General features: G+C 46.6%; 1 protein-coding gene across 5 annotated transcripts in view; it reads right to left on the bottom strand.

The window, feature by feature from the left end:
* RNF212 (ring finger protein 212) overlaps nt 1-24,047 on the bottom strand; it is a 348,304-nt gene that overhangs the window by 198,766 nt on the left and 125,491 nt on the right. For 4 of the 5 annotated variants that reach the window (XM_078679015.1, XM_078679014.1, XM_078679013.1 and 1 more), the window contains one exon: nt 5,294-5,352. In XM_078679015.1, the coding sequence (XP_078535141.1) occupies nt 5,294-5,352 (59 nt within the window). Of the gene's footprint in view, nt 1-5,293; nt 5,353-13,495; nt 14,708-24,047 lie in introns of those variants that run through there. The other variant, XM_078679016.1, reaches the window with a different exon arrangement.

Below are 24,047 nucleotides of genomic sequence, written 5' to 3'. Positions count from 1 at the left end.
AGGAGGAGCACCACTTCAAAAAGAGGACTAAAAACATGCCTCCCGTATCAAAAGGAGAGGGGGGCACTAAAAAGACTCAGTACACATTTGACTCTGGGCCTGAAGCACTTGTGCTTAAGTAATTCTATTTTCTTGTTTCCAAGAATGGGAAGGGGGAAAGAAAGAGCTGGGGGGCAACAGGGAGGAAAGAGTAGTGGGAGTGGGGAGGATGTTGGCGTCTTGAAGATGAATAAAGTGCCTGTGCTTAAGACACGAATAGTGCTAATTAAGAAACATTCCGTGGCTAAACAGGCATTTAAATATATATAGTTTGCAAGGACATATATGTCGATTACTAGAATAAATGTTCTCGAGCTATTGACACGGTATTCCGAGATCATGTGCACACACAGAGTAGGGAGGATGCAGCAACTTGTAGAAGAATTACACTAAAGGACATTGACAGGTGTTTATTGGGACTGCCTAGAATAGTTTCACACAGCAAATCAATGTAAATTAAAAAAATATATATATATATGTTTATGCATACTATAATGACAAGGGAGAAAATGTCGCCTGACGGCCAGAACTTAACATCCAGTGATTCTAGAAAAATCACTGGATCTCCCCATACCTAAAAAAAAAAAAAAAGTTTTAATGTAATCTGGAGCTCACGTAAAGCGCTCTAATGCCCTTAGGAAAGGTTTGTGCTTAATAAAATGTTTAAAAAAAGAATAACTTTAAAAAAAAAATTTAAAACTATCTCGCTTTACTCTTACCCATAGCACAATCACTCAGTGTTGTGGTGCATCGGGTTAGCTACAGAATCTATTTAACTAGCTATAACAACTTGGACTTCAATAGAGGTAATGAAAATGTCAAATCCGAGACTGATGAGAATCTAGAGTAAATGCAAATATCTTCCAGGGTACTGGAGGTTCGAATTTGTCATCATATTGCCAGCGAATCGACAGGCATACTTGCAGGGAGAACGTTTTGGACTTGTTTTGCAATAGATTTGGTCTTTCCTCTAGTTTATATAAGCCATCTGGAAGGTTAGTGTGGAAAGACTGTGATGATGATCTAAAACATCTGGAACATAAGGAGATAACACTCCAAGATCAACTGCCTATGTGTTTACCCTAAGCTATCTTTAAGAAACAAATAGGGCTAGTTGAGAAACATTTGGTGCCAAAAAAGACACTTATATTCATACATTTTTCAAGGACAGGCATGCAGATTAATTTATTAGAATAAAAGTCTTCAATCTATAGAAAGTGTTCGGAGATCATGTGCATACACAGAGACTTTCAATTCTCGTCAAGATCACCCAGGATCCTGTGATGAAACAACTGAAGGTATCTCACATGAGTTTCTCCAGAATAGCTGCGTGTCAGACATGCGAGTACACTGACATTCGGCCATGTTAAGGTCGCACCTTTCCAAAAATTGAAAGAATTCTGTATCAGATAAGCAGCAGTATGGGTTACACCACCTGTGCTGCTGCAAATTCATAGTTCAAACCAAGAAGAGTTATTTAATTTATGTTGCAAATTAAACTCAGAACTTAGTGCAACGACAAAACAGTAAGCAAACCTCTGACTTCTAGTATAAACACACATCACTGATGCTGATGTTTATTAACCCACAGAAGTTTGGCACCTCTCGCCTGGCACATGGCTCGATCAATGGGTAATCCTCCCAATATATAGTCTGCTGCTCTGTGTTTGAAGTCCTGTGTGCAGTGTTGCACATTTGGCATCAATTCAGAAAGAGTCACAGCACAAAAGCAAACCTTGACTGATATCCATAAATCAGAAGAGAGACGAAGAAAAATATCAGTATTCCTAAGTAATTAATCGCAACATATTTTATGGCTTTTCGTAACTTGCTTTTAGGAACTGGGAGCCAGATGTACGAAAGGATTTGCGACTACAAACTTTGGAATCCCTTTATCCTTTAGTAATCAATTTGGCAGTCTCAGTGGGAGCAGGCAGTAATGCCCAGAACCACTGCCTGGTTCCCCTGATGTTTTCCCCAACTGAAAACCTGTTTTGAAAAAAATCTGATCTAGTTCTTTTGAGGTGGAAATGGTGTGTTTTCTGGATTTAAAAATATATATATATATAGTTTTCCATTTGGGAACGTAAACCCAAGCATGGTGGTCTGCTGTCCCTTGCAGGCCATTGGCCCTGTGTTTGTCCTTTCTAATTAATATTCATGTGGCAGGTCATTTTTCAACCCCCTGCAAATGGTGATTTTGCGATGTGACTCAGTACATAGGTCGTGTTGCAAAATCAGTTAGTTTGCAAAATTTCAGTGCGCAATTTGCGACCACTTTTTGCAAATATACTTTTAGTACATCTGCCAGAATTTCATTTGAGTAATATGTTATTGCTTATTGGTTGGTTTAGAATATATGAACAAATGTTAACGCAACTTATACATAACCAAACCAAAACAAAAGAAGAGAAAAGGAGAACCTTTCATTGACTTTTGGGAAATGTTCCTTAATCCAAAAACCAAGGGCAAGAAAGGACCTCTATCAAGTTATGTGGAAAAGCCATCCTTTATGGAAGAGGAAACCTCACAGGCTTAAGTAGGGTCATGCTTCATCATCAGCATTCTCTCCCTACCCCTGTAAAGTAATACCACCAGGGCGGACTCAACCTCTTCGAAGACTTGGCGAAAGAAAGGAGTTCTTAGATTTAAAAAAACTACTGGATAAAGGCGGGATGCAGCTAATCTAAAAATACCTCAGGGTTTTTCAGTGAGTCGCCTTTATTCGTGAGGACTCTAGGTATGTCTAAAACAATGATGAGCGCGTAGTTGGAGAACAATGCCTGAAACCAGTCTCACATCAGCCTACTATTTGATACTGCAAAATACATTTACTGCAGGAGCGTTTTAGACTTTAGAGTTGCGAGTCTTTCTGCAGGGGAGTGAACATGCATTATGTGGTGTTTTACGGCATGTGGCCCTGTAAGACGCCCAACGTGTATATGTTGAACGGCACAGTGTGTATGCTCGTTGTTGGTTTATTTAAACAAGAGGGTGAACAATATGCGATAAAGATACTAAGCCCTTAATACCTCTGACTGACTTGTGTCAGCATAATGGTTGAACATCTGTGTTGTTCTATTTACATCACACGAGATGGTGGGGAGAATTGGTGTCATGTGACTATGTGTGTGCCCTGGCCATACAGGCTGTGCATTACAGTAGTGCCGAACACACACGGACGGGGCATGAATTTAGTAAAGAGGACTCGTTTAACTCATAGCAACGCTGCATACCTCTGCCTTAGCGTCTCATTAAGAGTCCTGAGTGCGAATGCCAATGCCCTCACAGTTGAGAGTTGGTACATGATTATTTGCTTCAACCCTAACCATACTACTACCAAAACAGGTTTTGGACTTACTAATGACTTTGTCCTTTAACATTCCATAACTATGTAAGATAGGTTCTGGTTGTACAGTCTAACACACATATATTAGGCCTGATGTATAGATAAGATCTCTTCTCAGAATCAAAAGTGTAGCATAAGCAACCACTTATGCAGATCTGGTATTGTTTGGACCTACGGGACGTGCGTGATTTAGTATTTTCTGATATATTTGGGGTGTGGGGGGGACATCGTGCCCCTCATGCATAACATTTGTTATCGACTACTGAGCCACTATCAGTGCTTGATCAGTGTGTGACTACAAGGGACACCACCCCCTCCTTGACCGAGAAGCAGGTATCTCCTATAGTCTAGGGTGAGAATTATTTGTGTTTCCCCTTTTTTTCGTCTTATTAATCCTTGAAAAATATTGTAATACAGTATTTTTACTCACATGAGACAATTGCATTTGTGTTTTGAGGCATGTAGGAGGACTTCCACATATCACGTGTTTCAGCTTGCAGGGGTGGGCAGTGAAAGTCACTTGCATGCCCACAAATATATCTTGCAGTATCAAATAAACAGTAGGTTGATGTGAGACAGGTTTGAGCCATTGTCCCCTGGCTACCCGCTCCTCATTCGTTTTAAGCGATACCAAAGGGGATGATGGATTGGGCGTTTGAGCAAATCAAACACTCACCCCCAGTCAACTGATCTGGGTTTAATACATCATCATTCTTTAGCTCACTCCACTACCCCAGATCAGACATGGCCATATGCATATCAGTCTGACCCTGTGCCTCATGGGAACAGTCCAGCCCGAACTGCCAAGCCATGTCTTCCCTGGACCGGAAACAAGCATCCTGGGACCGGATTCTGGTTCATAACCCTCAACAGCCAGGCTATCTTGAATACAGTGGCAGAGTGAGCAAGGGACCCACGACTGGGCATACCCTGCCAACTTAGGGCGAACAAAGCGATACCAAAGGGGATGACGGACGGAGCGTTTGAGCAAATCAAACACTCACCCCTAGTCAACTGATCTGGGTTTAATCCATCATCATTCTTTAGCTCACTCCACCACCCCAGTTCAGACATGGCCATATGCAAATCAGTCTGACCCTGTGCCTCATGGGAACAGTTCAGCCCGAACTGCCAAGCCATGTCTTCCCTGGACCGGAAACAAGCATTCTGGAATGATTGATTAAATCCAGATCAGTTGACTGGGGGTGAGTGTTTGATTTTCTCAAGCTCTCCGTCCATCATCCCCTTTGGTATCGCCTCATTGGTTTTAGACCTACGTAAGTCCTCACGAATAAATGTGACTCTCAGAGGAACCCCAAGGTATTTTTACATTATCGGGAGCCTGCCTTTATCCAGTAGTGTTCTTTAATCTAAGAACTCCCTTCTTTTGCAAGTCTTAGAAGAGGTTGAGCCCAGCCTGGTGGTATTACCCTACCGGGGTGTGGAGAGAATGAAGAAGCATGACACTATTATGTGTGTGAGGTTTCCTCTTCCATAAAGGATTGCTTTTCCACATAACTTGACAGACGTCCTGTCTTGCCCTTGGTTTTTGGATTAAGGAACAATTCACAAAAGTCTACGAAAAGTTTCTCCTTTTCTTTTCTCTTCTTTTGTTTCAGTTTGCCTTCATACTTTTTGTGTGATCACACTTTAGCGTAGAGGAACGTACGGTGACCTATCCTCCGCCTCTCTGTCTTGTAATGTAAAACGCCAACTTATATCAACATTCAATATATGATTGAGCTTCACTCAGAACTTGATAAAACCATTGAACAGTAAAGTGAACATAATGTACCTTAACACTCAACCCCCCAAAAAATTGTGACAAACGTCTGCAGAAATAGCATAGTTTAATGGTCCTAGAATGACTGGTTGAAGAGGATTCTAAAAATAGCTTTTGTTTACCTTTGCAGCTGTTCTAAATGCTGAGAAAGCTTCTTATTCATTTCTTCCAGCTTTGCAATCTAAATTTTAAAAACATTTTGTTTTTGTTTTGCATCATTAAGCGAACATCAGCAAATATCTGTACTTTATACAGTACATTTTATTGATTCCACTGTAGGTACATGATTCAAAATATGCATTGGAAATAAAATCATTTAGAGTTTCAGAACCAGTTACAGAGAAAACAAAGCTGAACATACCCTTTCATGTTAATTGTAACTTCTTTCATGCTCCCAGTAACCAGACGGTGGACCCCCAAATTCTGCAACAATGCAGTACTTCAATAGGACTAACCACATCTATCCAACTTACCTCATCACAGCAGTACCACAAGAACAATACTCAATACAATACTGAACACTTTAAATGCAGTGAGATCTAGTGAATCATCTGCTTTCCCTTACCCGACAGGCATGGCCTTAGCGGTCCCAAAGTGTGTATGGGGCGAGATGCTACTGAAAGCAGCCCTGCATAAGACTCCGCCATACAGTTACACTGCACTAATGGCATTCCTACATTTGAACTGCCAGGACCAACATTCTCTGTCATTACCAGTACAAGGGCCATGAACCAGGACACAGGTAGCCTAATAAAGCGAGGAGTGGAGTAGGCATTTATCCCACCATAAAGGTACAATAAAACATCCCGCCAATACTTCTGCACAGCAGGACATGACCAAGCATTGTGGATGCACTATGACACGAGACAGTGATTGCGTCCATACGAGGTGACAGAAATGGGGCTAAACAGTAACCTATTGCCGGAGTGTAATAGAGTCTATGAAGATAAATAAAGTGAAATGTCCTGTGCCTGTCGGATGCTTTTGTGCGTTTGTACTAAAGTAAGCACTATTAGTTGCTCTGCACCTCACGTTATACATGTATACTGAAGTAGAGCGATTGAAATTGAAGCAAAATCATGCTGTGTTATTTTTCTCTGGTTTAGAGTTAACTAGGCATCAGTTAGGCTTTAAAGCCATCTTGTTTAAAATTGATGCTGAATCAATATGTTCACTCTGCACTTGTATTCTATGTCAGGACCGGAGGCGAGGATTATGCTCATTCTTTCTTCACTTTAATAAACAATTTTTTCACAGCAGCTTATCAACACATTTCCAAAACTACATTTCCCATAAACAGGAAAGAAAAACAACAGTCCTCCATAGTCCTTCTACTCTGTGCTCCTTCTAGAACTCCCTCTTTCTTCGCTGCTCGGCAGCCGGAGTTAAGTGCCTTGTGTTTTTCCTTCATTCGGAGTCATTGTGTGCATTTAGGATAGTGCTTTGTGGGGTTTTTCTGCATGCCTTTGCTTCCATACAGATTCCCTACTGATACCGCGGGAACGCTAGTGCGCTCCTTACGCGGTTTCGCCTCTTTCCCTGACCGCGGTGCAGTCCTCCGCCCCGTAGAGGGCGCCGGGGTGACGCGCGGTGTCTCGGTGCTCCGGAGCACATCGCTGTCAGTTAGAGCTGTCTCGCGCTACGGTCACCGTGAGGTCCGCGCTGTTCTCCTGCCTTAATCGCCCGGAGCTGCGGCGCGGGTCTGTACTGTCCCGTTTCTTGCACGCCCGCGCTGCGGGTAGGTAGTTGGTGCGGTGCACCTGGGGTGTTTGTCCCTACACGCCCGGTGTCTCGGGTCCGTATTGGTTGGTGTGGAGGGCCTAGTGACCCCCCCACAGACACCAGAGCAGGCAGGAGAGGCCCGTTATATTGCTGGGAGTTGGTGGTGCCAGAGGGGTTGGCAGCCCTGCCCAAATAGTGCCTCTGGCCATTTAAACATCCCTGAGTAGTCCTCAGTACCCAAAATGGGCCGCCGGCCATTGAAAACATCCCTGGGTAGCCCCCAGTACCTAACAGGCACACCGCAAGTCCCTGCGGGCCGGGCAGAGTCCCGTTTTTTTCCTGTGTTCACGGTTAAGGTGTGTGGTTCTAATGGAGCAGGAATATTATGAGGAGGAAGACTCTCTGTCTTACCTCCAATGGGACGACGATTTTTCCAATAAAGTTGATGATTCTATATACAGGAAGGTCAATGAGCTCCCATGGAACAACGTTTGGCAGATAGAATAGACCAGCTATGCGCGAAAGTGGTGCCTCCCGCTGCGCCGGCGACAGCACCTGCTGGGGCGGCAGCAGGTGCTGTCGCCGCCCCCCCCCCCCGACTGATGGTGAGGGCCCCCCACCTCCGAAGAAACCCTGTACAGATGGGGTAGATAAGGACGCTTTCGAGCGTTTGAAGCAGGCTTTCCTGGAGCATACTGCGCCGGAGTTGTTCCCTCATGTTCCCCGCCGGCGGAACCCCCTCAGCCAGCTTCCCCCCACACCCAAGACGGGGACTCCCCTGAGGCTTCGGACGGCAAAGCCGGTTCGTCGCGGTCCTGGCGGCATCGGAGTCCTCGGACCCCCCTAAGGCGGGCATAGCAGACATGCTGGACCCGGACGATATAATCCACCCTCGGTCAGCGGAATGGGCCCCCGCGGAGAAGGCGGCGTTGTACGTGGCTTCCCGACTCCACAAACCTTTGGAGAACGAAGCTAGGAGCCGCCTGAGGGCAGAATGTCCCCGACCCACCTTAGAAGGTAAAGTGTCACTGACCCCTGAGATAAAAAGTAGGATGGCTATCTTCCTGGCGAAGTTTATTAGAGATCCCAAGAAGGGGATAGATAGATAGATCTTGGCGCGTCTGCCAGGATAAGTTACTGGACGCCATTGGACCTATGACCAAGATCCTGGACATGGCGGAGGAGGCGCGTAGTTCGGGAGCCCTGATTGATCCAGACGTCTTGTCTGCGTGGGCACAACGTGCCATTTGTTTTATGGGAAACGCCAACTGCGCCCTCTCGACGGAGAGGCGCAGATCCCTCCTGATAAAAGTGGACCCCAAACTGGGTGACCTGGCCTGTTCGGAAGCAGGCGCCTCTGCGCAAGGAGTTTTTTTCGGAGAGCCCTTTATAAAAGAATTAGGCAAATTTGTTGCCACGTTCACTTCCCTAGATAAGGCTCAGGCTAATAATAAATATGGCCGGGATGCCCGCCACCCCCTCCCAACACGTTTCCCCAAGAATGGGAAGTCGGACAATAGTTGAACTTTTGGAAGGCGGGAGGGAGTCACCCTCCCGGCCGTATTTATTAAAATATGAAACAAAATTTAAAACATTAAATAAAAGTTTCATCATTATGCATAATGTACAATTTGTCATTTATTACATTTCGATGCAGTCATGTACTTTTGGCTAACATCCTGAAAATGCATACACTCTAATTCAAATTGTACATCCTAGCATTAAGGGCCAACGGCAAGGTCTTAACCGGTGTCAGATCCCTACTACCAGACTTCCGCCCTCACGGTGTGAGCGGCGCATGCGCAGAGGACTGTACCCTCATTGCCAACTGTAACTTCCCTTGTCGTGGTGGGGGCACCCTTTCTACTCGACGCCATCTTAAGGGTCGTCCGAGTTCCCGTATGAGGTCTCTGTAGGAAGGACAGCGTGGACTCTCCCTCCATCCCCACACTCTCTATCCGCTGTCGCGGATATCCGGCCCCGGGAAATTAGTAGGAGGGGCATTTAACCGCCTCCCCCCCTGGGAGGGGCCCATGGCCATCTCCCCCTAGGCGCCCCATCCTTAGTGGGTGCCGCCTCCCCGTGGAAGGGGCCAATGGCCGTCTTCCCCCGGGCGCTCCCATCCATTGTGGGTGGCGCCCCACTCTAGGGACCTTGAAATTACTGCTCACCGATCATGACCTTACCGCCATAGACCGGATAGTTGACAGACTATCCGGTCCCCCCAAATCCTCCTAAAGGTCATGCTTCCTCAAACCGCTTAGCCATGCTACGAAGTCTCCTATGAGTAAGTCATTCCCCTCCCTGGACAGGTGAACCCCATCGTTCAGATACATTTGATCACCCCGAATACACCCATGAGGAATGTTATGCAACTGCGCAGAACGGAACAATCTACCTATTTTATTATTGACCCGTTTAACTGAATGGTTCAGTGCTGACACCGAAAGGCCCCCCTGCCACATCTTCCTAGGAATCATGTGGGACCAGGCAATCGTACACCCCGGGACTCTTTTAGCCAACCAGCTAACCGCTGACAAAATTCGTTCAAGTAACACTCGTCTACCCAGTGTCACCAAGTCGTTGCCTCCCAGGTGTACTATGACTACAGACGGCGGTGACCTATACCGCCCTAGAAGCCCCTCGAAAAATGATTCAAAGTGGTCAAAAACGAGCCCACCCTTCCCATGGAAGGACACTCTGAACCCGTATTCCCCAGGTGCGTGAATCGCGTCACCTTCCTTGAATACGTCGCCGGTGCGCCTCACGTATGAGTGGCCCACGACCCATACCATCCTCTCTCCAGTCGGTGGCCTCTGACCGCTGGTCTCCTGGTGCTGGGTCGACCTCAAATTCCGCCCCGCGTGGCAGGCTCGCGAAACTGTAAAGTAAACAAAGACAGAAAACGTGAGTGCATGTCAATTGATCACTCACAACATGTGCAATCGCACATACCTCTTGAAGCAATTCGAGGACCAACGGCCCAATTGTTTCACTTCCTCAGCACTCTGACCCCTGGCTGTAGCCTCAGTAGCAGCCCCTATCCTAAAGGAGTGGGTCCCAAAATCGCACGGGTCCATGCCCGCGTCAGCGATTGACAGTGCTAGCACCCTCTGAAACTGAAATCTCGTCAGTGGAGTGCCATCCTTGTGTCGGAGCAAGCTCCCCCCCCATGCGGCCGCCCTTCACGCCAAATAGTCTTCCACACACTTCAACGGGCAGATGGGGGACCCACGCTTGCGCTGTACGACCACACTGTTTCCCATAGCCCACTGGTCAGTCTTGGACCTGGCTATCACGATCACCATCGAATCACCCCTTATTTGGATGTGATCCCTGCACAAGCCTCCCTCCATATCTCTCTTGTTCCTTGCGACAAGTTCGCTCACCCTCATAGCCCCATGGAATGCCAATGTGAACGCTGCCCGGAACAGAACTGCTTCAAAATGGGAGGAACACGTCTCATCCAGCTTTGCTAAAAGCAGAGACAGTCTGTCTAAGCCAATCGGGTGCCTCGTATCTTGCTGGCAACCCTCAAGGCGCTGCCAGCCGCGAAGGGCTTTTTTCACCAAAAAGGAACCTGTAGGGTCTTTTATGCCGTGTACCTGGGCCATGAATGAAATGGCCGCCCTATGCCTACTGGCCGTTGCCGCTGATCGGCCCTCTCTGTGCAGCGCTACCAAGTACCCCAGGAAGGATTCCTCCTGACCCCATTTCTGACTCTCTGTGGGACCCAAATATGTGCAATAGGAACGAAACGCTCCTTCGTATGCTTTCCTTGTCCTGGGGGCTAAACTCGCTGCCACGAGGTCTTGTAATCCGGGGCACCGATTAGCCATATTGTTTCGGGGAATGGTGCTGCCTCTAGGTCCGCTGTGGGTAGATAACCCCTGAATGCCTGCATATGTGAACGAGAGAGTGCATCAGCCGCATGATTCAGTACACCTGGCACATGTTTCGCCCTGAACTGTACATTCAATCTCATGCAAAGCAGCACAATTTCTTTCAACAATCTCAAGATCAATTTGCAGCGTGCTGCCTGTTGGTTAATGCACTCGACAACAGTCATATTATCAGACCAAAACACCACTGAGCGGTCCCTGAAGTCGTCAGACCATGTCATCAGAGCAACTCAGATGGGGAATAACTCCAGGAAACCAATGTTACTGGTGAGACTGTTGGAGTGCCACCATGTTGGCCATGTTTGTGCCGACCATCGATTACCTAAGATGGCGCCAAAACCCACGATCCCTGCTGAGTCGGTCCATAGACCTAGTTCATCTGAAGATTCCGGCGGGGAGTTCCACACGACTCGACAGTTGAAGTCCGCCAGAAATGCCATCCAAATACGCATATCCTGGCGAACCTCCCCTGACAGTCTCGTACGGTGGTGACCCTCTTTGAGACCTACCATAGCTTGCGCGATAGAGCGCGAAAAGGGGCGGGCCATAGGCATCACCCTCAATGCAAAATTAAGCTGACCCACTGTTTGTTGTAACTGGTGCAGGGTCACTTTCTCCCCACTCAGGCATTGCATCAGGAAAGCCCGAAACTTGACCACTTTGTCCATTGGCAATCGGAAACACCCCTCCACAGAATCGAGTTCAATTCCCAGAAACTCCAGTGAAGTAGATGGTCCAACCGTCTTACCTGGTGCCAATGGGACTCCAAATTCACTCATGAGAATGCAGAAATCATACAGCGCCTGCGCGCAGTTCGTATCACCGGCTGCCCCCAAAAACAGGAAGTCATCCAGATAATGCATAACATGTCTATGCCCTGTAGCCTCGGTGAATGCCCATTCTAAAAAACAGCTAAACATTTCAAAATACGCACAAGAAATGGAGCAACCCATGGGCATGCATTTATCCATGTAATAACTCCCCTGAAATGCAAAACCTAGCAGGCGCTGATCCTGCGGGTGCACCGGAAGCAACCGGAACGCTGATTCGATATCACATTTCGCCATCAGCGCCCCAGGGCCTAGGTGGTTCAACATGGCCAAGGCATCGTCGAACGATGCATATCGTACTGCACAAACTTCTGGGTCAATGGCATCATTCACCGAGGAACCCTTAGGAGCAGAAAGATTATGTATGAGTCTAAACTCCCCTGGGTCCTTCTTCGGGACAACCCCCAACGGGGAACAGATGAACTCAGCCACAGGCGGGCAACGAAAGGGCCCAGCCACTCACCCTAAACTGACTTCTTTTGCTATTTTCTTTTCTGCCACGCCTGGGTTGTGCTGTACCGATAACTGGTTTCTACAAAAGGAGTTCCCCCGAAAATCCCCCGCCGGGATGTGGAAGCCATGTAAGAATCCCTTCCTCAACACCCCAGCGGATACATGATCAGGGTATTTGTTTAACCAAGGAATCATAACCATGAGATCAACGGGTGTAGGCAATCGTCACAAAACTCTACCTCACTCCTGTTTAGACCCGCCTTTACCACCCGTCCCGCCAATTTTTGATCTACATGCACTTTCCGGGTGTGAGGAATTCCCACAGCCGGCACACACATGCTTAAACTTGCATGTCCCCTGTGGTCTGTTACAGTTGCCTCTATTGAAGCCCCAACAGACCCCCCCTTTTCCGCCATTCCCGCCAACTCTGGGCTGGAACCCCCCCCCCTGTGCCTGCTCGAAAGGGCACCCCGGGCTTTTGGCGGACCACTCCGGACCCGCTCCCGCCTGGCGAGGACGTACCTGTCGCCCCTGGCTGAAGCTGCTTGTGCCATGACACCAAGTCCAAACAATCCCAAGACAAAGAAGCATCAAATTCTTTTGCTTTACGGAATTTCATGTCATAGCCTTTCCATTCTTCCCCCTCATACATTGAATAGAAATCCATAATGCGATTCTGATAGCAAATCAAATCAGTCATAACCTCGGGTTTACGTTCCCCCATCACTGCGGTAAATATAGAGAAGGCCTTAACCCAGTTCGTCACTGTCTCGTCCACCCTGAACTCGGCCATCTTGGCACGCCAGACACTCGGGTGCCACAAATCTTTCTGTGTTTTAGCATACTCCATCTCGCGATGGTCAGTTAACAATGAAAACATGTTGACATACTTGTCTCCCCATATTAACTCTTTCGTGGCCATGGGAATGTGCTGTGCAACCTTTTCCTGCCTTGAGGGTATTGAGCCCTCCCCCGCCATCGGCAATGCGAGCTTACCCGGATCGGCCGTTGCTGCCGCCGTCTTTTCCTGACCAGCTGCTGGTACTCCAGGTGCCACCTGTGGGGGAACAAGAGGAACACTCGCCTTTGCGACGTCTCTCGATTGCCGCAACTGCTTTATTAATACTCTGGCTTCCTCGGCCGGATCTCCCAGGGTCACTGTGCCCCCGACCTTGTTTTGAGCCATGCCGTCAACTGTGCGGCCAATTCTGGGGGCATTTCATCATCCTCGGTCGAGGTGATCACCACCGGGATAGGCTGGCCTAAATCTGGTTCCTGAACCGGGTTACCAGCCGGTACGAGGGGGACGATGGAGGGTACCTCTGGGACCGGGACCCCCCCCCCCCGAGACCGCCCTTTCTTTGACCCGCTTCCCTCTTAACCCGGGGACGACTCCCGGCAAGGCCGGGCCTATTACCTTTTTCGGCTGACCTGGGTCGTTCAATGCGGCCAATTGCTTCTTCACCTCCGCTAGACCTCTCCCGAGCGATTGGACTTGTCCGAGCTTTCGGTCCATACAAGCCATCCGGTTCGACAACAGGCGTAACACCCTCTCCGTCTCGGAACCCTTTCCTGCTTTCTTGTTAGGCATGGTTTCGAGTCTTCCGCCCTTGGTCGATCCACGAGGTCCTGAAATCTGTGAGCCTTCGAAACTGAAAGAGAAAAACAAGATTAACAAGTTCAAAATTGCTGCTTGTTCCGTCGAGGGCTCACGGGCAACGAGTGGTGCAGCCTTCCGATCCGAGGAACAAGAGGACGCTCCTCTGGATTCCCGCTCCTTTATTCTTCTGCGGGAGGGCGTGTACCCGTCCCCGGTACGCCTACGGGGCGTGGTCGTCTTCCGTTGAGGTGTCTAGGACAACCCCTCTTGGGCGGGGGAAGGCGCGCCCCGGCTACGCCGCTTCGGGCATACCAGCCGGGCTACGCCCACCCCGCCCAAAATGGTTTCCCGGGAGGTTCGGGGCACCCATCCATACGTTCGGGGGGACCGAGTGGTTGCCCCTTTCCAAGAGTCTTCCACCCTCGGGTTTTCCGCGGGGCCGGGCGGGGCAGGATCCGCTTGCCCGGCCGCGGCCAGTTCCAACAGCCCTAGGGCAGGGGCAAGGCTCCGGACGTGGCCAGTACCAGGCGGACCAGCGGTACACTAACTTCTACCCCACCAGAGGGCAACGTTTCCGGGGCCGAGGGAACTACAGAGGCCAGGACGGAAACTCCACCGGTGAGTGTCTTGCCTGCGGCAGTCCGGCCATGGCCGTTAGTGTTTCGTGCGGCGGATGCCGCCTTGGTCGACGCGGAAGTCGCAGAGCTGCTCCGGAAAAGAGCGATATGTCGCACGGAGGTGCACCCTACAGGGTTCCTCAGCAATCTCTTTTTGGTGGACAAAATGGACGGGGGAAAAAGGCCCGTCATCAATTTGAGAGAGTTCAACGAGTGGCTGGTGTACAGACACTTCAAAATGGAAGGCATGCATCTGCTAAGAGATGTACTCCAGCTAAGCGATTGGATGGTGCGACTGGATCTGAAGGATGCGTACCTTGTAGTTCCGATTTTTCCCCCGCACAGGAGATTTCTACAGTTTCTTTGGCAGTGACTAGCCTACGAGTTTTGTTGTCTTCCGTTCGGGCTTTCCTCTGCACCGTGGTGTTTCACCAAGGTGCTCAAGCCGGCGTGGAATATTTGAGAGCGCGGGGAGTCCGCCTCTTTGTTTATTTGGACAATATGCTGCTTATGGCTCAATGTCCCGTGCAATTGCGGGCGCACCTGCAAATGGCCGTGGACCTGTTGCAGCGGTTGGGTTTTGTGATCAACGAAAAGAAGTCTCTCCTACACCCAACACAACAGGCGTCTTTCCTGGGGTTTGTGATCGATTCCGTGGCATCCACCCTCAGTTTGCCCTCCAGGAAGGTGGCGAGGATTCGACACGAGATTCGGCAGACGTTAGCCAAACAAGGAGTGTCCTTACGGCAAATAGCCAGACTAGTGGGCCTCTTCTCAGCGTCTATTCAGGCGATCTTTCCGGGACCATTGCATTACAGAGCATTGCAACGTCTGAAGGCGCACCATTTGCGAAAGGGGGTGACATATTCCCAGACAGTTTATTTATTTATTTATACAATTTATATAGCGCGCAAATACCCTGGGGTGTCTCGGCGCTGAGTAGAATAAATGCTGCGAGGGGGTTTTGACTTATTATTGGTTAAATAGCCAGGTTTTTAGATGTTTCCGAAAAGTCATTAAGGAAGGGCTGGTTTTTATATATTGGGGGAGAGAGTTCCACAGTTTGGAGACCGACACTATAAATCGTCTGTCTCCCCAGTTCACTTTTTTTGTTCGAGGAACTGGGAGCAAGTGAGCTGAGGAGGAGCTTAAGGATCTTTTTGGGTTGTATATCCGTAGAGCTTTTTTTAAGTAGTCTGGACCTATGTTGTTCACAGCCTTATAAGTGATCCACAACGCCTTAAATTTAGTACGACTCCTGACCGGGAGCCAGTGAAGTTGGCGAACAATCGGAGTGATAGAAGTAAATTTTGCAGTATAGGTCAAGATTCTAGCAGCCGCGTTCTGAATTAGTTGCATCTTATTAAGAACTTGTTCCTGGGCATTTAGCAGCAGAGCATTGCAATAATCGATCTTAGAAAGAACTAAGGTGCACATTAAGGTTTTGCCTGCATTAGAAGGAAGGAAAGGCAGCAGTTTCTTAACCATCCTTAAAGTATAAAAGGATGCTGAGACCACTGCCTTGGCATGGCTGAGGAATGACAGTTTATTGTCGAATAGTACTCCTAAGTTCCTAACTTTAGTAACCGGAGTTGGAGGGGCTCCTAGGTCCGAGGCCCACCATGTTGGGGACCAAGACGGGGTCAATTTACCGAAGATCATGACCTCCGTCTTGTCAGAATTTAATTTTAAGCAATTGTGGTCCATCCAGGAGCTGATAGCCATCATGCCTTCCTGAAAGTTGCCAATACTGATATGTATTTTTAGAACAGTTACTTTCACACAAGTATAGACACCAGTTCAATACCTGGGATGGCTATAAAATAGCTATTTATTTACAGTAATTCAAAAACCAACGGACACCATTTCAAGTTTGTGCGCCTTTACAGGTTGTATTCTTGACAAACAATGCAAATTAGGACAAAAAAAACAATAAGAAATTCTTCCAACCATATCATCACTTTTCAAGCATGTCACATTCACACCACTCTCATTCAGACATTTGTAAAACACACAAAAGATAAAGAAGAATGAAATTGGGAAAATATCTTTGGGAGAATATCGGGTCAACTATACAGTTCTAAAGCAATAGTTAGGAGTAACACTATTTACACCGCAATTATTTCATTTTTGATTTTCAGTTGTCAGAAAGAATGCGTAACACTCAATGGGTGTATAGGCACAACACCAAGTGTCGAGAAATTGAACACCAGGATAACACAAGTTGACCCTAAACAGTCTACGCGTTTCAAATCCTTACTAATCACAGGATTCTCATCAGGACCATCAAACGCTCTGTAGAGGAGACAAAAAGAGAGAAAAGAGCAAATCTGAGTATCTAATGCAGTGGTTAAAACAACCATATAAACCTCACAAGCACTACTACACCAAGAATCCAATAACAGCTTACCCATCAGAAGAGCAAACGAGGATTATATAGAAATTGTGGTTGCTCCTACATGAAAAGAAGAATCAGAAAGAAAAACAAATCAAAACAAGAGGAGGGGGGGGGGGGAGAAGAGGGTGTTAGTAACATACTCAAACGCCAATATGGGTTCTAAACGTCTATTCACCACATGGGTTACCATGAAAAAGGATTATCCTAGAAGGCACGAATCCAGTCTTCTAAGAAAGGCGCGGCCAGCTGGAGTGTCCCTGGTGAACCACAAATGCCTGATTTAGTATACATCCTTAATGACTTCGTAGCGACTCAATGCATGCATATCTATCCGGACCATTGGAGTGCGCTTACCGGGCGGGTATCGTAGTTAAAGCCCAAGTGTAGTTCGAAAGGGATTGGCCGAAGGTGGCAGCGCCGCAGAGTAAATCAGCTCGCCGGCTATCTAGAATAACAAGAGCCGGCGGAAGCCGTATTAAGTTTGGGGTGAGCTATACTCAGGGAAAAACAACAGCAGCTACTGAAGAGGACAAACGGTCTTACCGTCAGATCGCCGAGCCAGACACCTAATCAATGGCGGTAAACGACTGCTTGCGCATGCGTGCCCCTCAGCACGCTGGGTAATGTAGTTTCGGTGGCGCGAGAGCAGTTATCTGAGCAGGAAGATAACTGGTCCCGCTATTATGAAAACAGAGGTGTACCTCCGAGTCAAGGGAGGAGCAGCCTTTTCGTAATGATGGTTGGGTATCTAGATTGAAAGAACCAAAAACGAATTTAACACCAAAATCTATAACTGATACAGAATGCTGCCACGTAGACATGAAGTTAAAGTTTGTAAATTTCGGACAATTCATTGAGACCCGACACGGCCGTGTCGAATTTGACAATAAGAAGGGCTTCCCTTCTGGACAGTTTTAGTTCCCAATCACCTCCTCGGGGATCTTTCTCTACTTTGGAGATGACTGTCCATTTCAAGTCATTAATATGGTGTTGGCATCTATTCCAGTGGTTGACCGATGGCGCAGTTTCCACTTTCTGTTTTAATCTGGACTTATGTTGCGAAATCCTTTGCCGGATTTCTTGGTTGGTTTTACCAATATACAAGAGCCCACAGGGACATTTTATTCCGTAGACCACGTATTTTGATTTACAGTTCTACAGAATAAACATCCCAAAGTCCCATTGTTTTAACTCTTACCTAAGGTCCATAAGAACCAAACCAACCCACCCGGAAGACCTATTGTGGCGGGTTGTGATTCTTTATTGGAACCAATTGCGAAATATGTGGACTGCTTCTTGAAACAATTTATGGTGCATGTTACTTCCTACATACAAGATACCACCGACTTCATTACAAAGTTGGAAACAATCAATTTCACAAAAGGGAAGGATCTATTAGTCACCATGGATGTGATTTCTTTGTACACACAAATACCTCAGGACGAAGCAGTGGCAGTGCTTTCCCACTTCCAGGACTTGAGACCAAGACCTGTTCAAGTTCCCACACAATTTTTGGTAGACCTGGCCTCTTTTGCCCTTAAAAAAAACTACTTCTGTTTTGGGAAGGAATTCTTTTTCCAAACGAAAGGGGTAGCTATGGGGTGTCCTTTTGCCCCAGAGCTGGCAGTATTGTTTATGTCACTATACGAGGACACTTATGTACATAACAACAATCCATTTTCTGAGTACATCGAGACATGGCTACGGTTCATCGATGACGTGTTTATGATTTGGTCAGGAGGGAGAGAAAAGTTGGAACTTTTCTACAATTGGTTGAATGCGAGAACCATCGATATCCAATTCAGTATGATTCAATCAGACAAGAGAATATCCTTCTTGGATGTCGAAGTTTTTCCTGCTGAAGGGAAATTGGCGACTTCATTATTCACTAAGCCAACTGATAGAAACAAGGCTTTATTGTTCTCCAGTAATCATCCTAGGAGTCTAAAGGAAAATCTGCCTTACGGCCAATTTTTACGCGTGCGTAGGAATTGTTCTTTCAATGATGCTTTTAATCTGCATGCTGTCAATCTTGTCAAAAAGTTATGTGAACGAGGCTACCCTAAAAAACTGGTGCAAAATTCAATGAAACGTGCCAGATGGACTCCCAGGGAAAGCCTTCTTGAACGCAAAAAGAAATCCCAACTGAAACGTCAAGTGTGCGTCACCACTTTTTGTCCAAACGCCAACAGACTCAAAAAAAATCATTGGACAGAATTGGCACCTAGTGAAGGACCTACATGAGAGTCTACACGAGTCTCCCCTTTTTGCATTTAAAAAAGAAAAATGCATTGCCAACTATGTAGTGAGAGCAGCACCCCTGAAGGAATCACAACCCACTTTAAGACATCTTATGGGTCTGCCCCCCCCATCACAGGACACCACAAATGTGGGACATGTCTGTGTTGCGACCTTACTGTAGAAGGCACACTCTTCCAACATAATGGTATTTCGTGGAAACACGAAACATTTAGCAACTGTAAATCAAAATACGTGGTCTACGGAATACAATGTCCCTGTGGTCTCTACTATATTGATAAAACCAACCAAGAAATCCGGCAAAGGATTTCGCAACATAAGTCCAGATTAAAACAGAAAGTGGAAACTGCGCCATTGGTCAACCACTGGAATAGATGCCAACACCATATTATTGACTTGAGATGGACAGTCATCTCCAAAGTAGAGAAAGATCCCCGTGGAGGTGATTGGGAACTAAAACTGTCCAGAAGGGAAGCCCTTCTTATTGTCAAATTCGACACGGCCGTGTCGGGTCTCAATGAATTGTCCGAAATGTACAAACTTTAACTTCATGTCTACGCGGCAGCATTCTGTATCAGTTATAGATTTTGGTGTTAAATTCGTTTTTGGTTCTTTCAATCTAGATACCCAACCCTCGTTACGAAAAGGCTGCTCCTCCCTTGACTCGGAGGTACCCCTCCGTTTTCATATTAGCGGGACCAGTTATCTTCCTGCTCAGATAACTGCTCTCGCGCCACCGAAACTACATTACCCAGAGTGCTGAGGGGCACGCATGCGCAAGCAGTCGTTTACCGCCATTGATTAGGTGTCTGGCTCGGCGATCTGACGGTAAGACCGTTTGTCCTCTTCAGTAGCTGCTGTTGTTTTTCCCTGAGTATAGCTCACCCCAAACTTAATACGGCTCCCGCCGGCTCTTGTTATTCTAGATAGCCGGCGAGCTGATTTACTCTGCGACGCTGCCACCTTCGGCCAAGCCCTTTCGAACTACACTTGGGCTTTAACTATGATACCCGCCCGGTAAGCGCACTCCAATGGTCCGGATAGATATGCATGCATTGACTCGCTGCGAAGTCATTAAGGATGTATACTAAATCAGGCATTTGTGGTTCACCAGGGACACTCCAGCTGGCCGCGCCTTTCTTAGAAGACTGGATTTGTGCCTTCTAGGAAAATCCTTTTTCAAGGTAACCCATGTGGTGAATAGACGTTTAGAACCCATATTGGCGTTTGAGAAGTGTTACTAACACCCTCTTCTTCCACCCCCCTCCTCTTGATTTGATTTGTTTTTCTTTCTGATTCTTCTTTTCATGTAGGAGCAACCACAATTTCTATATAATCCTCGTTTGCTCTTCTGATGGGTAAGCCGTTATTGGATTCTTGGTGTAGTAGTGCTTGTGAGGTTTATATGGTTGTTTTAACCACTGCACTAGATACTCAGATGTGGTCTTTGCTCTCTTTTTGTCTCCTCTACAGAGCGTTCGATGGTCCTGATGAGAATCCTGTGATTAGTAAGGATTCGAAACGCGTAGACCGTTTAGGGTCAACTTGTGTTATCCTGGTGTTCAAATTCTCGACACTTGGTGTTGTGCCTATACACCCATTGAGTGTTACGCATTCTTTTTGACAACTGAAAATCAAAAATGAAATAATGGCGGTGTATATAGTGTTACTCCTAACTATTGCTTTAGAACTGTATAGTTGACCCGATATTCTCCCAAAGATATTTTTCCAATTTCATTCTTCTTTATCTTTTGTGTTTTACAAATGTCTGAATGAGAGTGGTGTGAATATGACATGCTTGAAAAGTGATGATATGGTTGGAAGAATTTCTTATAGTTTTTTTGTCCTAATTTGCATTGTTTGTCAAGAATACAACCTGTAAAGGCGCACAAACTTGAAATGGTGTCCGTCGGTTTTTCAATTACTGTAAATAAATAGCTATTTTATAGCCATCCCAGGTATTGAACTGGTGTGTATACTTGTGTGAAAGTAACTGTTCTAAAAATACATATCAGTATTGGCATCCCCTCTTTGTTGTTGCACTTATCAGGCTCAGCCTTACTGATTAGAGCCAGCCCTATTTTGTTATTAGTTCCTGAAAGTTGGTCGCAACTGCTCCTCCGTTGTTATTGATGGCCAGTACCAGCTGAGTATCGTCAGCGTATGATGTCAACCCGATTCCGTATGATTTAATGGCCCTCGCCAAGTCCGACACATAGATGTTAAAAAGTGTCGGACTTAACGAGGATCCTTGGGGGACACTACATGGTAAGGTAAAAATAGGAGAATAGAAGCCACCCAGTTTGACAGACTGTTTGCGGCCTGACGAAAAGGAAGCCAAAAGAGATTTGACTTTACCCTGAATGCCAATATGGGCTACACGGTCGATCAAGATGTTGTGATCGACCGTGTCGAAGGCCGCAGACAAGTCCAATAGTATCAGGACTGCTGCGCCTCCTTGATCCATAATGAATCTGACTTCATCAGCTGCCTTTACAAGTGCTGTTTCTGTTCCATGCCCCTTCCTAAACCCAAAGTGGGTGTCGTCAAGGAGGTTGTTCTGGTCGATATAGTCCGTCAGCTGACAATTTATAATTTTCCTAAATATTTTTGACAGGAAGAGGAGAGATGCAATCGGTCGATAGCTTTTGGGCTCTAAGGGATCGAGATTTGTTTTTTTTAGTAAGGGTTTTATAATTACTTTCTTCCAGATTGACGGATAAGAGCCCGAAAGAAACATGGCATTACAAATATTTGAAAGAACTGGGGCTATCAGGTTAGTTACCGGTTTTAGAATCAGCGGTGGACATGGATCAAACGGTGACCCTGATTTGATGGTTGTAATAAGATCAACTATCTGCATTTCAGAAATGTGGCTAAATTCACAAAAAATTGTTGGCATGGAGGGGTTGCTTCTATTGGAAACACTACTATTGGGGCTTATAGATTCAGTGCTCACCTTGGCGGTGAAGTTAGAAAAGATATCATTAACCTTAGACTTAAAAAAGTCCGCCAGATCGTTACACAGCTTTTGTGATGGTTCTGTAGTAGTACATAATGGTGGAGTAGAGAGCTTCGTGACAACTTGATAAAGTTGTTTGGTAGAATTTTTTGCTGATTCTATTTGTTCGAGATAAAAATTATTTTACTCTGTAATTAGGAGCTTTCTGTATGTGGCCAGTGCTTTTTTATATAAATCTTTATTATTGTTATCATAGTCTCTGCGCCAACGCCTTTCTAAATTTCTGCACCGTTGCCTTTCTAATCTAAGGGTTTCTGAGAACCAGGGTGCAGACGGTGAGTTACGATTGGGCAGCATTTTTTTGAGGGAGCTAATGTGGTAAAAGCATTGTTAAGCCAGATATTGTAGGTCTCGGAGGCTATTTGTGGATCTGTTGTATCCCTTGGTTGAGTAGAGGCTAAGGTAGACTGTAGGGTTGCACCATCTATGTTCTTCCAATCACGAAATTGGACATAGGAGCGATTTGAAATGTGTAAATTTTTATACTTTTTAATTAAAAGTGTGAACATTACTGCTGCATGATCTGTCCATGTTAAAGGTTTTACTGAGGGGGAGATGAGTTGAAGGTTGTTAGTAAATATACCACCAAGGGTGTGCCCTGCCTGGTGGGTAGAGGAAGTAGTTAATAGTTTAAGACCCGCTTAAGAGAGATCTGAAATAAGGGTTGAGGTATCTCTGTCATTAGTGTTCTCTAAATGAAAATTAAAATCACCTAATATTGTATAGTTAGAGTTGGCTGCTATAGGTTCTAGTAAGGTATTGATAGATGCCAGGAAAGAAGATCGAAGGGTGGGTGGACGATAGAGAAGGATTCCTTTGTAGGACTGCCCGGGAGAAAGCATAGTAGTAAAAGTTAGTGCTTCTGCGCATTCAATATCGACAGGTTCTATTCTTGTTTCGAACTGTTTTCTGTATATGATAGCAATACCACCACCTTTTTTCCCTGGGGGTCGGTCCTGTCTGACCACATGGTATCCATCCGGGGTTGCTGCACAAAAATCTGGGCCAGAAGCTTGATCCGCCCATGTTTCGGTAATAAATAGGATGTCTATGTTATGATTGGTTATGAAATCATAAATTTCCTTATTATGTTTTATAAGAGAGGGTGCGTTAATAAGCGCACAATGGGTGTGTCTAGCTTTTGAATCTCCTAGGGACGGATTCAGCATTTCTTGCTGACAAGGAAGAGTCAGTGTGTACATACAGTTTTGGCATTGCGAAGATTGTAGGTTAAAAAAAGAGTCTGCGTTAAAATGGGGACAGCAAGAACCTCCCATAGTATTCCTTATGTCCCTTAGTTGGGTATTAGTAAACGTAATAGCCTTGTCTCCTTGATAGAATCTGGGGGGCCCAGGGGACATGGCGCAGAGCGCGGACTTAGCGCGGACGGGCACAGACGGGCACCCCTTTGGCGCGGCATCGGCGCGCCTGTGGCGCGCCCGTAGCGCGCGTCCGCTGCGCGTCCGGAAGATCATGTGCAAGATATAGTCTAGCCCCTCCTCCAGCTAGACCGCAAACCTCTGGTCCTGCCGGGCTCCGGGACTGACTCAAGATGGCGCCCTGCCCTCCACGCAAACGGCAATGCAGCCGCGATGGACCGGGGCAGGGGCAGCACAATTCAGCACAGGAAGGTAACAAATATATCAATTGATATCACAGCAGCAATTAGATTATTAAAACGATGATTTTTAAAATTCGAGTGGAAATGTTAAAAAAACGAGCAATTTGGCATACAATAAGCAGAAGAGTACACACTAATAGTAATCATTCATTAGCGCGCCTCGCAGTCTGCCCCTCAGCGTTTAAGCAGAGCAGTAGGAGCTGCCACCACCTACCACTACCGCTTCGAGCTTCAGTTTGTATGCCGAGATATAGTCTAGCCCCTCCTCCAGCTAGACCGCAAACCTCTGGTCCTGCCGGGCTCCGGGACTCACTCAAGATGGCGCCCTGCCCTCCACGCAAACGGCAATGCAGCCGCGATGGACCAGGGCAGGGGCAGCACAATTCAGCACAGGAAGGTAACGAATATATCAATTGATATCACAGCAGCAATTAGATTATTAAAACGATGAT

The sequence above is a fragment of the Lissotriton helveticus genome, chromosome 2_2 (genome assembly GCF_964261635.1).
Source record: "Lissotriton helveticus chromosome 2_2, aLisHel1.1, whole genome shotgun sequence".
Taxonomy (NCBI): domain Eukaryota; kingdom Metazoa; phylum Chordata; class Amphibia; order Caudata; family Salamandridae; genus Lissotriton; species Lissotriton helveticus.
Note: the sequence above shows the minus strand (reverse complement) of the source record. Positions and strands in the feature narration are given on the sequence as shown.